Source organism: Rhea pennata, chromosome 1, assembly GCF_028389875.1.
Source record: "Rhea pennata isolate bPtePen1 chromosome 1, bPtePen1.pri, whole genome shotgun sequence".
Classification (NCBI taxonomy): domain Eukaryota; kingdom Metazoa; phylum Chordata; class Aves; order Rheiformes; family Rheidae; genus Rhea; species Rhea pennata.
In genome coordinates this window covers 99320906-99334078 of record NC_084663.1, presented here as the reverse complement: position 1 = coordinate 99334078, position 13173 = coordinate 99320906, and the positions used below count along the sequence as shown (strand labels likewise).

The window sequence follows — 13173 nt, the reverse complement described above, 5'->3', positions numbered from 1 at the left end:
GATATAAGGCACTCACAGGATGACACTAATCTTAGATATTAGATATAAACTAATATTAGATATAAACAGAAAGCTTCCCATTTCCATACGGGAAATGCACAAAACAAGTCTTTAATAGAAAAGCTGGTACTACAAAGAAAGTGAATTGCATTTTACTTAGCCCAGACAGATCCAAATATCAATAAGGACAGTGAATGCAAGAATAAATGGCTTCAAATACCCTATATACTTCTGCATACAACTGTAGCAACCATCATCTTTCACTATAATGGCATCTTTCATTCAGGTCATATACTTTAATATTCACAAAAATTTTCATGTGCTAAAAATAATATTACTAAAGATTTATATGAAAGTAGGCAACACTACCTGGATTGAACCTAAAATATCTTTCAAAGGATCTTCATAGAACTCATCCTTTCCAAAGAACAGCAGCAATTCAAAAAAACTCCTAAAAAAAACAGAAGTAGTGACAAGTCAACCAAACTAAAAAAAAAAAAAAAGTTAATCCAAAGATAATCACAATTCTATTGCTCTTCATAGCACTAAGAATAAAATAGAACTTTTATAAGCTCTAGACCCTTGCCCATCGCAACACAAGTCACTCAGGTTTGGTAATGCCCAGGCTCTCTGAAACACTACTCACTTCATAAGCTTTCAGGTGGTCTCTTGAGCTGGATTTTGGCAATATTTTTTTTCACCCTTGAGCAAACCCTTCATCAAGCATGAAATCACAAGTAAAAAGCATTCACAGTTACAGGTAAGTTACCCAAGAAGTCCAAGTCAACAATAAGATGCATAACAGTAAAGCATAAGTTTAACCCACCCACATCTTTTTCATAACTTCAGGACATCTAGACTCGCAGTATCTACCTGCTTTTGTCTCCCAACAACCAAAACATCCTCCATACTGTTCTTCCCCATTCCCTGTTTTAAAAAGGGATCTTCCTCAAAAAGCTAAAGAATTTGTCAGACGGGCAGTAATTTTACAGAAAAGACAGCTGTAAAACTACTAGAGGGCGCACCATATATAAGGAATAACATTCAAAGAACAGTAACTTTACTTAATTGCAAATTCCCAACGTTTTCAAGTATAAGAAGCAACTTTTACTGACACATTCTATTCCATTTCAACCTGCCTTGATGTAATGCCCACTGAAGTCTCTCTAGCAACAAGGGAAAAGTAGTTTAAAGGTGCTACTAATGCCATATATACCAACAAAAGCCTTTGAATATTTGCAAAGAGAGAGATTTGGTGGAAATATGCAAATGAACCTCTGTTCACCTTCTGCATGGCACTCAAATGAACTGGTAAAACTTCCACTTCACCACAGACAGTTTTTAGGCAAATCAGCTTCATGCGCAGCAACATAACTTGCATATGTCACTTCAAAAGAGGTGGCAGACAAGGGAGAAGACAGGATTTAACTGTTCAGCAGACTAGATTCAAGATGACTATAGTATCAGTCTAATTACGGCTTCCATGTTTTCCATGATCTTAAAATAATTATGTGGCCTTTTATTTTTAATTATTATTTTAAATTAATATGATGACAATGACAAACAATCCTGATAGTGAAATTGGACAGTTTGGTAAAAATTATCTTTCCAGAGCTGAGGTCAATTTTAGATCTTCATTTACAGAAGTATGTTTCCAGACATTACTGCAAGTCAGTCAATTCAATCAAAATAAAGGTAATTGCATCTGACACATCTGCAGACATCTCCAGTGTACCTCCCATTGCTCTTGCCTTCAGCTTGAGAAATTTTATTGCTTTTTTGAAAGAAGGTAATTACCAAACATTACATTAATATAACCTGCAATTGCCAACTGGGGCAGTTATGAGCAGCAGGCAAAAAACAAGCCAAAGTGTGTGTGTGGGGAAAATGATGGTACTTTCATTCAAAGTTGAATGAAAATACAGTACTGAAAGCACAACTGCTTATATCGAGAGCGTTTCTGAAACACAACTGAACAGCAAAGGCTTTCCACCTCATAACAGAAGAAAACATGAATCATTTTCCTCTAAACAGTATTCTAGACATTTTACAAAATAAACAAGGAAAACAAGGAAGTAGAGAGGGAAGAAGCAGAAGAGAATTCCTGAAGAAGTTTCAGCACTCTTCCACTTGCAGCTTTTGACCCAACATCTTACTGAGGACAATTTCTTTCCTGACTAGAGCATTTAGTCTTTAGTTGCAACATCTGTTGAAGTATAAAAGGCAGATTTTCACAAACGGCTGGACAAGGGACTATAAGTTTTGCATAATAATTAAATTCACTATGCAATTACCTCTCAAATTAAAGTCAATCTTATATCCTCAGTGTATCTAAGTAACATCCAAAGCAGACTTACAAAGCAGAACATCTTATTTTTAAATAGAGCAAATCCAAAAACATTCAAAGAGCAGATTTAATTCAAGTTTTCTCTCAAGAACATTTTCAGAATGTTCTGTGGACTAAACGATCTTAACATTTATATAAATAGAAGGAAGGCTTGTACGGGGAAAAATTATGAAAAGAGTGGCAAATTATCATAAATGAAATTAAGCTTCCTTTAAATTATACTCCATTAAGTTCTTTCTTAGCCAGTGAAAACAAACCTAGTAAATTTAAGCACTGAAAACAAACATAGTGAATTTAAAATGTACATTAACTTTTGTAGTCTTATGTTCAATGACAAGATTTTTCTCCAGATGAAATCCTTGAATCTCAACTCAAGTAGAGAAAAAAAATGTTCCTAAATAAATACTTTGTTCTGAAAACATATTATCTCATTTCATGTTGATAAACAGCAGCACATTTGACTCTCAGTAAAGGTCAGACTTGAGTCATGTCATAATTTGGGAAGTGGCCAAACTGGAACTTAAATAATAATCAGTTAAGATGAAACTAGGTCTAGAAAATGATGCATGCATTTTTTTTTGACTGATTTACAGAGAATAAGATTTTGACAAAAGTCTGTAGTGAACTACAAGTGTAAACTACTTTTTTTTTTCAGTATTAGTGCATCTGCTTCACATTCTTATCAAATTAATAAAGGAAGCTATCAAAATATTGAAGTTTCCTAGTCACCAGCCTCTGTTCAGTCAGAATTACTGTAGCCAATTCCAGCACGGACCTTTTGCCTTAAAACCGCCTGCAACATTACACACTCGCATTTACATCTACCCACTTACAGTGATGGTGCTTCCACTTGTCACATCATCTCTTCAGATTTTATAGGCATCGGAAGATTGCTCAAGAACACTACTATGCTGGCATCATTATTAGAACCCACGGAGGTTAACGCAAGTACAGATGCTGCTTCATTTGTGATGAATAGCATGGCTAACAAGTATGGAGAATGTGATAGTGCCTGCTGTTAATAGTTTATTGTCTGGTTACCAAGGAAACCTTATTTGATTATGACAATATGGGGTCAGCCAGATTCTTGTTCTCTAAGAATGAGGACTTAACAGACACCAAATTTTCAAAGGCCAGATTTGAGTAAGGTTTCCCAGGTAACTGCTAAATCCTAGGATCACTTTATGATATCACATGCAAAACTAAGCTAACGAAGTAGATTCCGAAGGAAAAACAAGCTCACTGCTCCTTAATCCTAGGATGGAATAAAACTCTCAGTAAATAAACCCAGTTCCAGGATGGTTTAAGGATGTTCAGATCCTTCTAGTTCAAGGATGACACAGCTCAACGATCAGTTCACTCCCAGACTCTCAGGAACAGAATCTACCCTAAACATAATGTAAATATCTGAATTTCTACTTTTTTTTTAATATGCTTTGGCAAGTAAAAGTATGATTTGATCTTCATAAAACAATTTTTTGCTACAAACTAGTGAATAAAGAGATCATCTGATATAACTGCTAGTCATTCCCTGATATTTGAGCATTCTAGTTAAGAGGAGGGAAAAAAAATCAAGATCTGATTCCATGTTTATGGATTACTCTTCCCCCTCCATGGAAGAATAAATCTCTTTGGTGAAAGGTAAAGGACAGAGGTAAAGCCTGGAGTTCTATGTAATTAACATCATAGCTCAAGGACAGTAAAAAAAAAAAAAAAAAAAAAAAGCAATCCAGTCCTCTGATGAAGTAACCAAGAGAGAAGGGCTAGGAAGCATTCCTCTCTGATGACTAGATGACTGAGAGCAAGACAAGACTGAATTAAGATACCAAACTATATTCGAAAGCAATACTCAACAAGAAAGCTGTTTAACCTGCTGGACAAATAATCCGATTTACTTGGACAGAACTAGCAATAAAGCTAGCTTTCAGTTTTTCATATCCGCCCGCTGATGAGAAGATAAAATACATACTATATGGGCTAGGGATCTATAACTCACCAAAAGATTTATTTTTAGATTTTTATCTTAGATTTGTAGAGCAAGTAAAAAAAAAAAAAAAAAAAAAAAAAAAAACTGGAATTCTAGTAACCTAGTGATCATTATTCACCTTTTTCCCTCACAAAGGAAAGGGACAACTGCCATCACATCAAGAAACAATCAAGAGTACGTCAAGATGTATGATCTAGCACTCTACAGCCCCTTGTAGTATTAAAGAATTTTCAATCAATTAACAAGTCATTCTCATAAGCATATTGATGACTCAACCATAAAAAAATAAATTGATTCATTTGTTCAATCCTAGAATAATTTATGTTATTACAGCTTATTACAGGTGGAACAGTAAAAACATTAGATAACTGTAGTTATAATTGTGTGTCAAATGCAGGTCTGCAAATAATTCCAAAATGAGACTTTTCCCAATGAAGAATCTGTAAGGGGACAACTTGACATACTACTTTAGATGCTTCATAATGCCAAAAAATCTTTGTGACATAGTCTTATGATACTTAACTTGAATATTTAGCAAGGACATAACTAAGCTTATAGTTTCTGTATCCTCAGTCAGGTTATCAAGTGTAATCAGTGTATCAAGTGTATCAGTTCCTCACAGTAGAGTAACACGGTAAAACCATTCTTGCAAGTTCTCTTCTGAGATGCTATCACCATTGTAGAAGTACAACATTGATAGTCTACATTGCAAAAGAAATAGAAAAATCAGATATACTTACAAAGCTAGGCTACTCAAAACATATTGTACGTGCTCACATTCAGCTGGGAATGACACACAGGCAGATGTAAAACAACAGAGCGCTGTCTGAAGCACCTGAAGCTGAGGCAAAGGAACCTGACATCTTCCAGCATAGTCTTCAACAACCTAAAGGAAAAAAAAAAGTATTACAACAGAAAACAACTCTTTGGTCAAAGATAATACATAGTTAATATAGTACCTGCTTCATCTCCCCTTCTTCTCCCTCAGAAGTAGGATTTCTACAGAGTAGCCAAACAGTCCCATTTCACAAAAACACAATCTTGACTAATCTGTTTCACCAAAACATAGTATGTGTGTGTACATACACACACACACACACACACACATCTGTCTGTCTCAGAAAGGACCTTCCCCTGATTCTTATCACAGGCTAAGGTCAGGAAATAGTTTCTTCTGATACAGTATCAGAGTAGTTATTACAATCTGGATTTAAACACAAGTTTTTATTTTGTAACAGGTCAGCAGTTAGAAAGTCTACAACAAAATGAAGATACTCCATTCTCAACAAACTTTCAAAGAGGCAAATGACTAGCCTGTACTCTTCTCACCTTTGTATCAGCAAAGAAAGGCACAAACATACTGTCAGCATTTGTTAGCCTTAAACTTATTTATCAGATAATCACATCCTGATCCACAGTTATAAATGGTGATGGAGACCCATTTTAACAGAGAAATCTATGAAATCCTTGCCCAGTCACCTAGTCAATCTTGTTTTCACTAATAAATGGATGAACACCTACATTTCTAGTACTGCTTATGCCCACACTAGGAGATGTTCAAGGACCACGCACTATCTGATATTTTTAAACAGGTGTCCCCATAGTTAAGTCCTCTGAAAGGCCCACTCTAGTTAGAGCGCTTCACATTTAAAAAACACAAACACACACATGCAGCACTGAGTTCAGGATGAAGTACAGCTGCCATAGCTATGAAACAGGTGCTAGTAGAGGCACTCCCTAGCTCAGTGAGCAATTACACTGCACTCCCCCAGCAAGGAGGAGAGAAGGGCTTTGGGTCTGTTCCCCCCCTTTAATCAGCAGCTGAGATGTGACTCATAGGCAGGACTCACAGTAGAGATCGAAAAGCATGTTTCTTCCACTTTCTGGCACATACTTCATCTCACTGCACTGCATTCAGCCTCCTTTTCCTCACTTACTGTTCCCGTATTTTTTCAGTTCAATAGCTCAGCTTCAACAGAAGTGGAGGAGAGCAGCCTAGCTGCCTCTAGTGCTTCATGCACTTCTTCAGCTGATGAAACCTACCTAATCCAAAGAAAGCAAGAACCAGGCAGGCAGGCAGTGAAACATCACACCATCAGCCATGTTTCAAAGAATACACTGAAGCACTCCATAGCATACAGAAAGAACAGATAATTGATGCCAAGAAAGCTAAAAAATTTTGCAGAACTAGTTACACCTGGGCATCTATCTCAAGAACCAGGTTGACTAACAAAGCATAGATTAAACACAAACAAAAACAACAAGCACACACCCCAAAGACATATCCCTTTCCAGGATTTCTTTTTAACTACTTTACGTTTTGGGAATCCCTCTTAGATTTGTCCTATTCCCCATCAGCTAAACATGGGATTTAAAACCCAGGTTAAGGGGCCTACACTGTTAGTTCTGAAGCTCAGTGACCAGCTTTAAGGCTCATTGCAACATGCATAGACCAATGTCCATTTCTAAGAGATTGGTAATCAGCTGCTTCACACTACAGCATTTATGGATAATGAGACCAGTTTTTCTTCTTACTGTCAACACTTGAGACTGATTTGTATTTTGAAATCATATGTTGCCTTTTTACCAAATTTACTTTAATAATTCCTGTTTGAAAATCTATTCTGAGAATAGAATGAGCAGCCTTGTAGATAAATTCTCTTTCACTTACAGGGAAGAGGAAATACTGCCTCACATACCTACTGCAATTTCTCTGCAACGTTTTTAACAAAGTCCCTTCCACAGGAAATCACAAGCACCTTAAGAGAAACCAAGCAGACCAAGAGAAGATCCTTTTAGTGGTTTTAGCCTCTAATAGGTTAAAAATTAAGGTAGCAACAAATCATCAGTTCCCACCATGGCAATCTACAACACTTTATGCTGAGAGCCATAGCATAAGTATGTTTATAAATGAGAACAATGAGGCAACATTCTGGGATGATACTAATTTTTTCTTGGTAGCACGAAGTGCTAACTGTAAAGAACTGTAGCAATGGTTTAGAGCAGTGAGCAATGAAGTTCAGTGCAAAAAATGTACAGTGATACTTGGAAAAAAACAATCAAAGCATATTTAATATGATGGCCCTCATATGGACAACTAATAGCAAGATTATGTGGTTATAGTAGATGTTTTCATGAGACAATCGCATCAGTGCTTACCAGCAGTGCTCAAGTGAGTAAGTCAAGTGTTAGGAGAGGTTACCACACCTCTCCATCTTTAAAACTGCAGGCTGTTCTGGTGCCTACACATTCCTATATTAAAAGGAGGTACAGAAAGACTGGAAAAGCTTCCAAGGCAGTGAATGCTAAGTAATGAAATAGACTTTGCATAAGAATCAATGAAGCAAACTAGGTCGCTTCAGTTTATCAAGAAGTGACAAGTTTGGGGTGGGGGGGAGGTGCATAAAGGCATGTGGCAAGCAGGATCAAAATAAATTACAGAAGGTTCTTCATCCAATGCAAGATTAAGCTGTGGAGCTCCCTACTACAAGGACATTGCAGATGTTGAAAGTTTACATGAGTTGAAGGGGAGGTTGCACTAGTTTAAAAACACATCCATAGAAAGTTATTAACTACAATAAATTAGCTGAATTGAAACTGCTCAGAGAAGAGAAAGTTACTATATTTGCTCACCTTGTTCTTTTGTCAGCATTTATGACCTTTTGATAAAATTCTGATCCCAATGTCTGTGCATTGCTTCTGCAACTAATGAAAGCAATATACTGAAGGGAAGACTCATAATAAGGATCAGGTTAGATATAGTCTCTGAAACATGGAGGCCTACTTCTCAAATTAAGCAAAAGATGCACAGTCCTGCCATCTGTTCTTGCTGCACCAACAGCACTCATCTGAGCCCAAGGTAATTCAGGACCTACCTGGCAGCGGCCAGTCTCCTCTCCCAAAAAATCCATCAGTTCCTATCTGCATCAGCTCCCTGAACTGGCCTCACCAACCTTTCAGAGAAGTACCAAAGGCAGCGGGGTATGAAGGAAGACATCACATCAGCAGCACTCAGACAGATACATTTGAGTTACAAACTGGGCAAACTCCTCCTGCCCCTCACCCCGCACATGTGCACTTTAAGCTATTCAAGAGGAATACCAATGCCTTACTTTTGAGTTTCAGTATCTGAAACCATACACTCATCAGAGCCCCAAATTTACCTGCAATGGATCAATTCTCACCAGACTTTAAAAAGTGTTAAAAAAAACAAACCACAGTGAAAAATCTATGCTAAACTAAGTATGAGACATTTGAAACCACCTGGCATACATATTTTCTTCAGAAGGAAAGAAAACATTCATTTTACAATTATATGTATACTTCAATGACTGCTTTAAAACACTCACTCAGTAGCTATTTCTATAATGCAAGCACCATTTTTTATTCAATATATTCAGCATGCCATGCTTTGACTATATATTAGCTGTCATGGTAGTATGCAATATAACAAAACAGAGTTTTGTTATATTGCATATTTTTTATATTACTCAGTAATTGCATATTTTGTTATATTACTCAGTAATTCAGAGTATAAACCAAGTATCTTTTGAAGGAAAACAAAGATGACTAAGGGATATACATATGCTCATCTTCATGCAGAATGTTATCCCACCAGAGCACTCCAGAAAATCAAGTAGATTACTCTGAGTCCTGAATGCTTTTTTGTTGTTGCTCTTATTGAAAGTAAAGTATGCATATCATCATAACAAGCACAATAACTTCCAAATTATTAAGTTAAACATACAACTGAAGAAGCACAAAACATTGTCAAAACAAAGTGGTACACTTCTTGCCAATCTACAGTGCAGAAAGCCAAAAGAAGGAAACATTTTCACAGATACTCTTCTGCAACAACTCCATTCAAGAATTCAGCTGGGCGGGCAGTCTGTCATACTCTTATAAGCTCTTCACACTTATTTCCCCATTTCTACCATTTCCCACTCTCTAGTCTTTACACCTTTTAAGTAATCACCATTCACCCACAGACTGTGTCCTTCAGTCTCATTGTTTCATTCAGTGAAGATGTGTTACTGAGAGTGAGACTACAGCATCTTTCTTTTTGTCTAAAACTATTAAACTCCACCTTCTTCCTATGTCAGAACACTACTACCTCTTCTTTAATATGCTTGAATAACTCGGAGAAAGATATATACATGATTTAAACATGTCCTATTGAGGGCAAAATGTGACCAGTATCCCATTAAAAAAAAAAAAAAAAAAAAAAAAAAAAAAAAGCTGTGTTTTTACAATGATACATTAGACCACACTCCTCCTAAATCTCCAAAGAAGGAAGTAATTAAAGATCTAAGCCAATGCAAAAAAAAGTCATTTTCCCTGCCTTTCAGGTATACCACTTACAAAAAACTATACTGTTACAAATAACTGTAGACTATTCTCAAATATGTAGGACACAAGAAACAAAGTATTATGCAATGGTAAGTCCAAGGTTGCTACAACTTTTTACAAAAAGCAAAACAAACCCACACAGCACCTAGTTTTAAAGTTCTGTCATAATTAGGATTTAAATGAAGCTGTGCCCATAACTTTTTAGGATTTAATTGTAAAGAAAGTCACCATAAAATAAAAACCACAACCCTTCTGTGAATGCTGCTGCTTATATAGTTATCAAAAAAGCACAGACAGTAAAGTAGTATCACGGCAGACAGAACAGAACCAACTGAAAACATGATTTAAAGTGTCAAGCAAAAAAAGGAGGAGGGACCTAAAAAATGAGTTGCCTGAAAATTAAAAAATCATCATAATTAAAAGCAATACCTAACTTGGTTGTCTGCCCAACAGACATGCCAAAGCAGCCTGGATATTCAGTTCTGTAAGTTTAGTTCTAGAAGAGTATGAGTATGAGAAATGTTAAACTCACTCTGTCAGAAACTTCTGAAAAAATAATCAAACCTTCTTACCATCTTTTTACTCTACTTCGTGTACGTGCAGCATTGTGTTGTTTCCACATACAATCAAGCTAACTGCTTCTTTATAAAAAAATGAAGATTAAGTTATCCAATTAAAGGGCAGAAAAGGTCCTAAGATCCTAAGGCAACATAAATCATTATTTAATAGATATATCACCTAAAAACATATTAAATTAATAACTAAAAAAAATGGATGTAGGCAATAGCTTTCCTATCTTTGCAGATCACATGCAAATATTACATAAGGAGTAATCAAACCTCATCATACTTGTGGCAAAAGAAAAAACATCACCCAGCAACAGTATGACACATCTTATAAGACAAATTTCGGCCAAAGCTCAACTCTCAAAGCTAAATGCTTCCCCCTAGTCTTCAGTCACTGAAATCTAACTTATTTCCTCTGCTAGCTTGAAGTATGAACAATACTTAAAACAGTTTTAATATATATTACATTTAGCTACCTGAAAAGCCCATTTCCATACATATCTATGGATAAGACAGTTAACTGTCTTGTAAATGGACACATTAATACACATGCCGTAATCATAAATGATATTGGTAAAACAAATTTTGAGTTTCAAGTTAACAAACTATAATACTTCTTTCTCTCACTTGAATAGCTGCTAATGAAGAGGTCTTTAATTTGATTTTTTTTCTGTTATCCAGTACAAATTCTCTTCATTCTAAACTATACATCTTACTTCAGCAAGCCTGCGTTTTCTAATTTGAAAGAGCCCAAGTAACAAGCAGCTCTTACATGCTGTCAAATACAACGATATAGAGGCATCATTCAACAGAGGTCCCACTTTCTAGGTACAAAAACCCGTAACATTTAAAAGTTAGAGAAATCTTGGCATATATTTTCCACACAAAACTCAAATTGCTTCTTTTTTACAGAAGTTAAATGTTAAGAAAAGGCACTAAAAACTGCAGAAGTAGCAATATAAACAAGTTGAGAGTATACTCAAAAACGTTTCAAAGAAGTGGAAGGAAAATAACATTACAAAGACTCTGAAAAGTACATAATTGCAATATGGAAGCCATTTATAGCCTAGGAGGAAGGGAATACAGACTGAAGCTGGATAACAAAAAACAAACAAAAACCAACCAACCAACCAACCAAACAAACAAAAAAAAAAATACACCCGCAAACAGCCTAAACGTATTCAGCTCTACTCTTTTGACTAACTACTTTAAATTGAATAATCAGTATTAGCACATACAGTACTTCTCACCTCATGCAAAGAGGTAGATGATACAAACAAGGTGGCTACTCTCCAGTATCAATAAAGATGTGTGCCCATGGAGTCATTTGCTGTATCTCAGGCTGAGCTACGATCTGAAAGACAGTAACTGCTTAGGTAACCTCTGTAACTTTCTGTATCAAGTGCTACCAAGCAAACAGTACTATTAGAGCTCTTCTCAAGCTTTGCAAACACACAGTAACAGCTTTGGTCGAAAGGCAAGGCACACTAATATCTTCTAAGGAACTTTAGCTACAAAAATATTTCCTTCCCAACTTTTTTTCTACAAAAGGGTTTTCCTTCTTATTCTCTTCTCTACTACCATCATTCTTCCGTCTCCAATTTGTGGAGGCTAATCCATCTGCTGTACCAACAGACAGAGAGAGCGCCTTCTTGTTCCATTAGCAATCAGTACTACTTTTCTGACCTGAAAAAGTATGCTTAAGAGCATTCTACAAAAATTTATGGTGGAAAACATCAAATCTCCTAGCAGCAGCTAAGGGGGTGAGGGGAAGAGGGAAGGGAGGGAGGAGGCATAAAATTAAAATCCCCCAAATCTCCCCTTTTTCCAAAAGTATAATGAAGAGATTTAGTATTTACAGCAGGGAGATAATTTCTCTGAATAAAGCTAAAAGGACAACAGGCACAAAAGTTAAGGAGAACAGGCACACAAGAACTGAGTATGCGAATAAGAATACAGACTTTATAATGTTAATGGACAGATCACCCATTCCTTCAGTCTACTAGTCTGCAAATAAAGAGCTTGCTAATCAACTGCTATTGTGAGTTCTCCCCCAAAACAGACTGAAAATAAACAAGTATGCTACATACATACACCACAACCTAGTTTTGCATTATAGTGGCTTAGAAAGTTTCCCATCAAGTGGGATAGGAAAGAGTTCCACCTCCTAACTCATTACACTATTCTCTGCAGACATATAATCGTAAACAGAACTGAATGCATAAATTTGGAATTAAGCTTGGGAGCAAACAAGCTTTGGTGCCTACCATCACTAGTAATTTATAGGCTCTTCTTTTTCAAAATATGGTTCAGAAGCACTTTAATCTCAAGCAGCACAGTACTAAATCCAAGAGAAAGTGCTAACTGGTAGTAAATTGAGTAAGCCCCTTTTCACCATCCACACAACATCCACTGAGTAAATATGGAAAATAATGAAAGGGTATTTTTAAAAATTAATCTGCTTCAAAGAGTTATGGTATTCCTAGATTCACAGGTAAATTTAGTTATTATATCTTGCAGTTTGCCCTTTAAAAGCTTTCACATAACTAGCAGCATTAGACATTTTGAAAACATAACTGAATATGCCTGTCATGTAAGACAAATTGCGATCTCAATGGTGCTCTCAAAATTTGAGCCATTAGTTACACAAATACCCTAGAACATCACAAACCACTGCAAGAGAAAACAGTCGGTTCAAAACTAAAAATTACATCTTCCAAGAGAGAAATAAGCTTCAGGGGAACTTAAATGATTACATTCTACTGGTACTAGTACTCATGTGACCAAGATTTCTGTAGCTAAACTTCAAAATGATGCATGGAGATCAAATACAGGTCTCACAACAGTGCAGTAGTAAAATACAAGTTTGGCATAACCTAAAGTATTTTGTTAAAAAAAAGTAAGTCACTAAAATAACTACAACT

The 13173-nt window shown here is 36.1% G+C and overlaps 1 protein-coding gene across 2 annotated transcripts in view; it reads right to left on the bottom strand.

Annotated features, from left to right (window-relative positions):
• Positions 1-13173, bottom strand: part of ZNF654 (zinc finger protein 654) — a 35450-nt gene that overhangs the window by 17896 nt on the left and 4381 nt on the right. The window contains exons 2-3 of one of the 2 annotated variants that reach the window (XM_062596941.1): positions 5075-5220; positions 370-451 (exon numbers count right to left, since the gene is read on the bottom strand). In XM_062596941.1, coding sequence (XP_062452925.1) covers positions 370-451; positions 5075-5220 — 228 coding nt within the window. Of the gene's footprint in view, positions 1-369; positions 452-5074; positions 5221-13173 lie in introns of those variants that run through there. The other variant, XM_062596947.1, reaches the window with a different exon arrangement.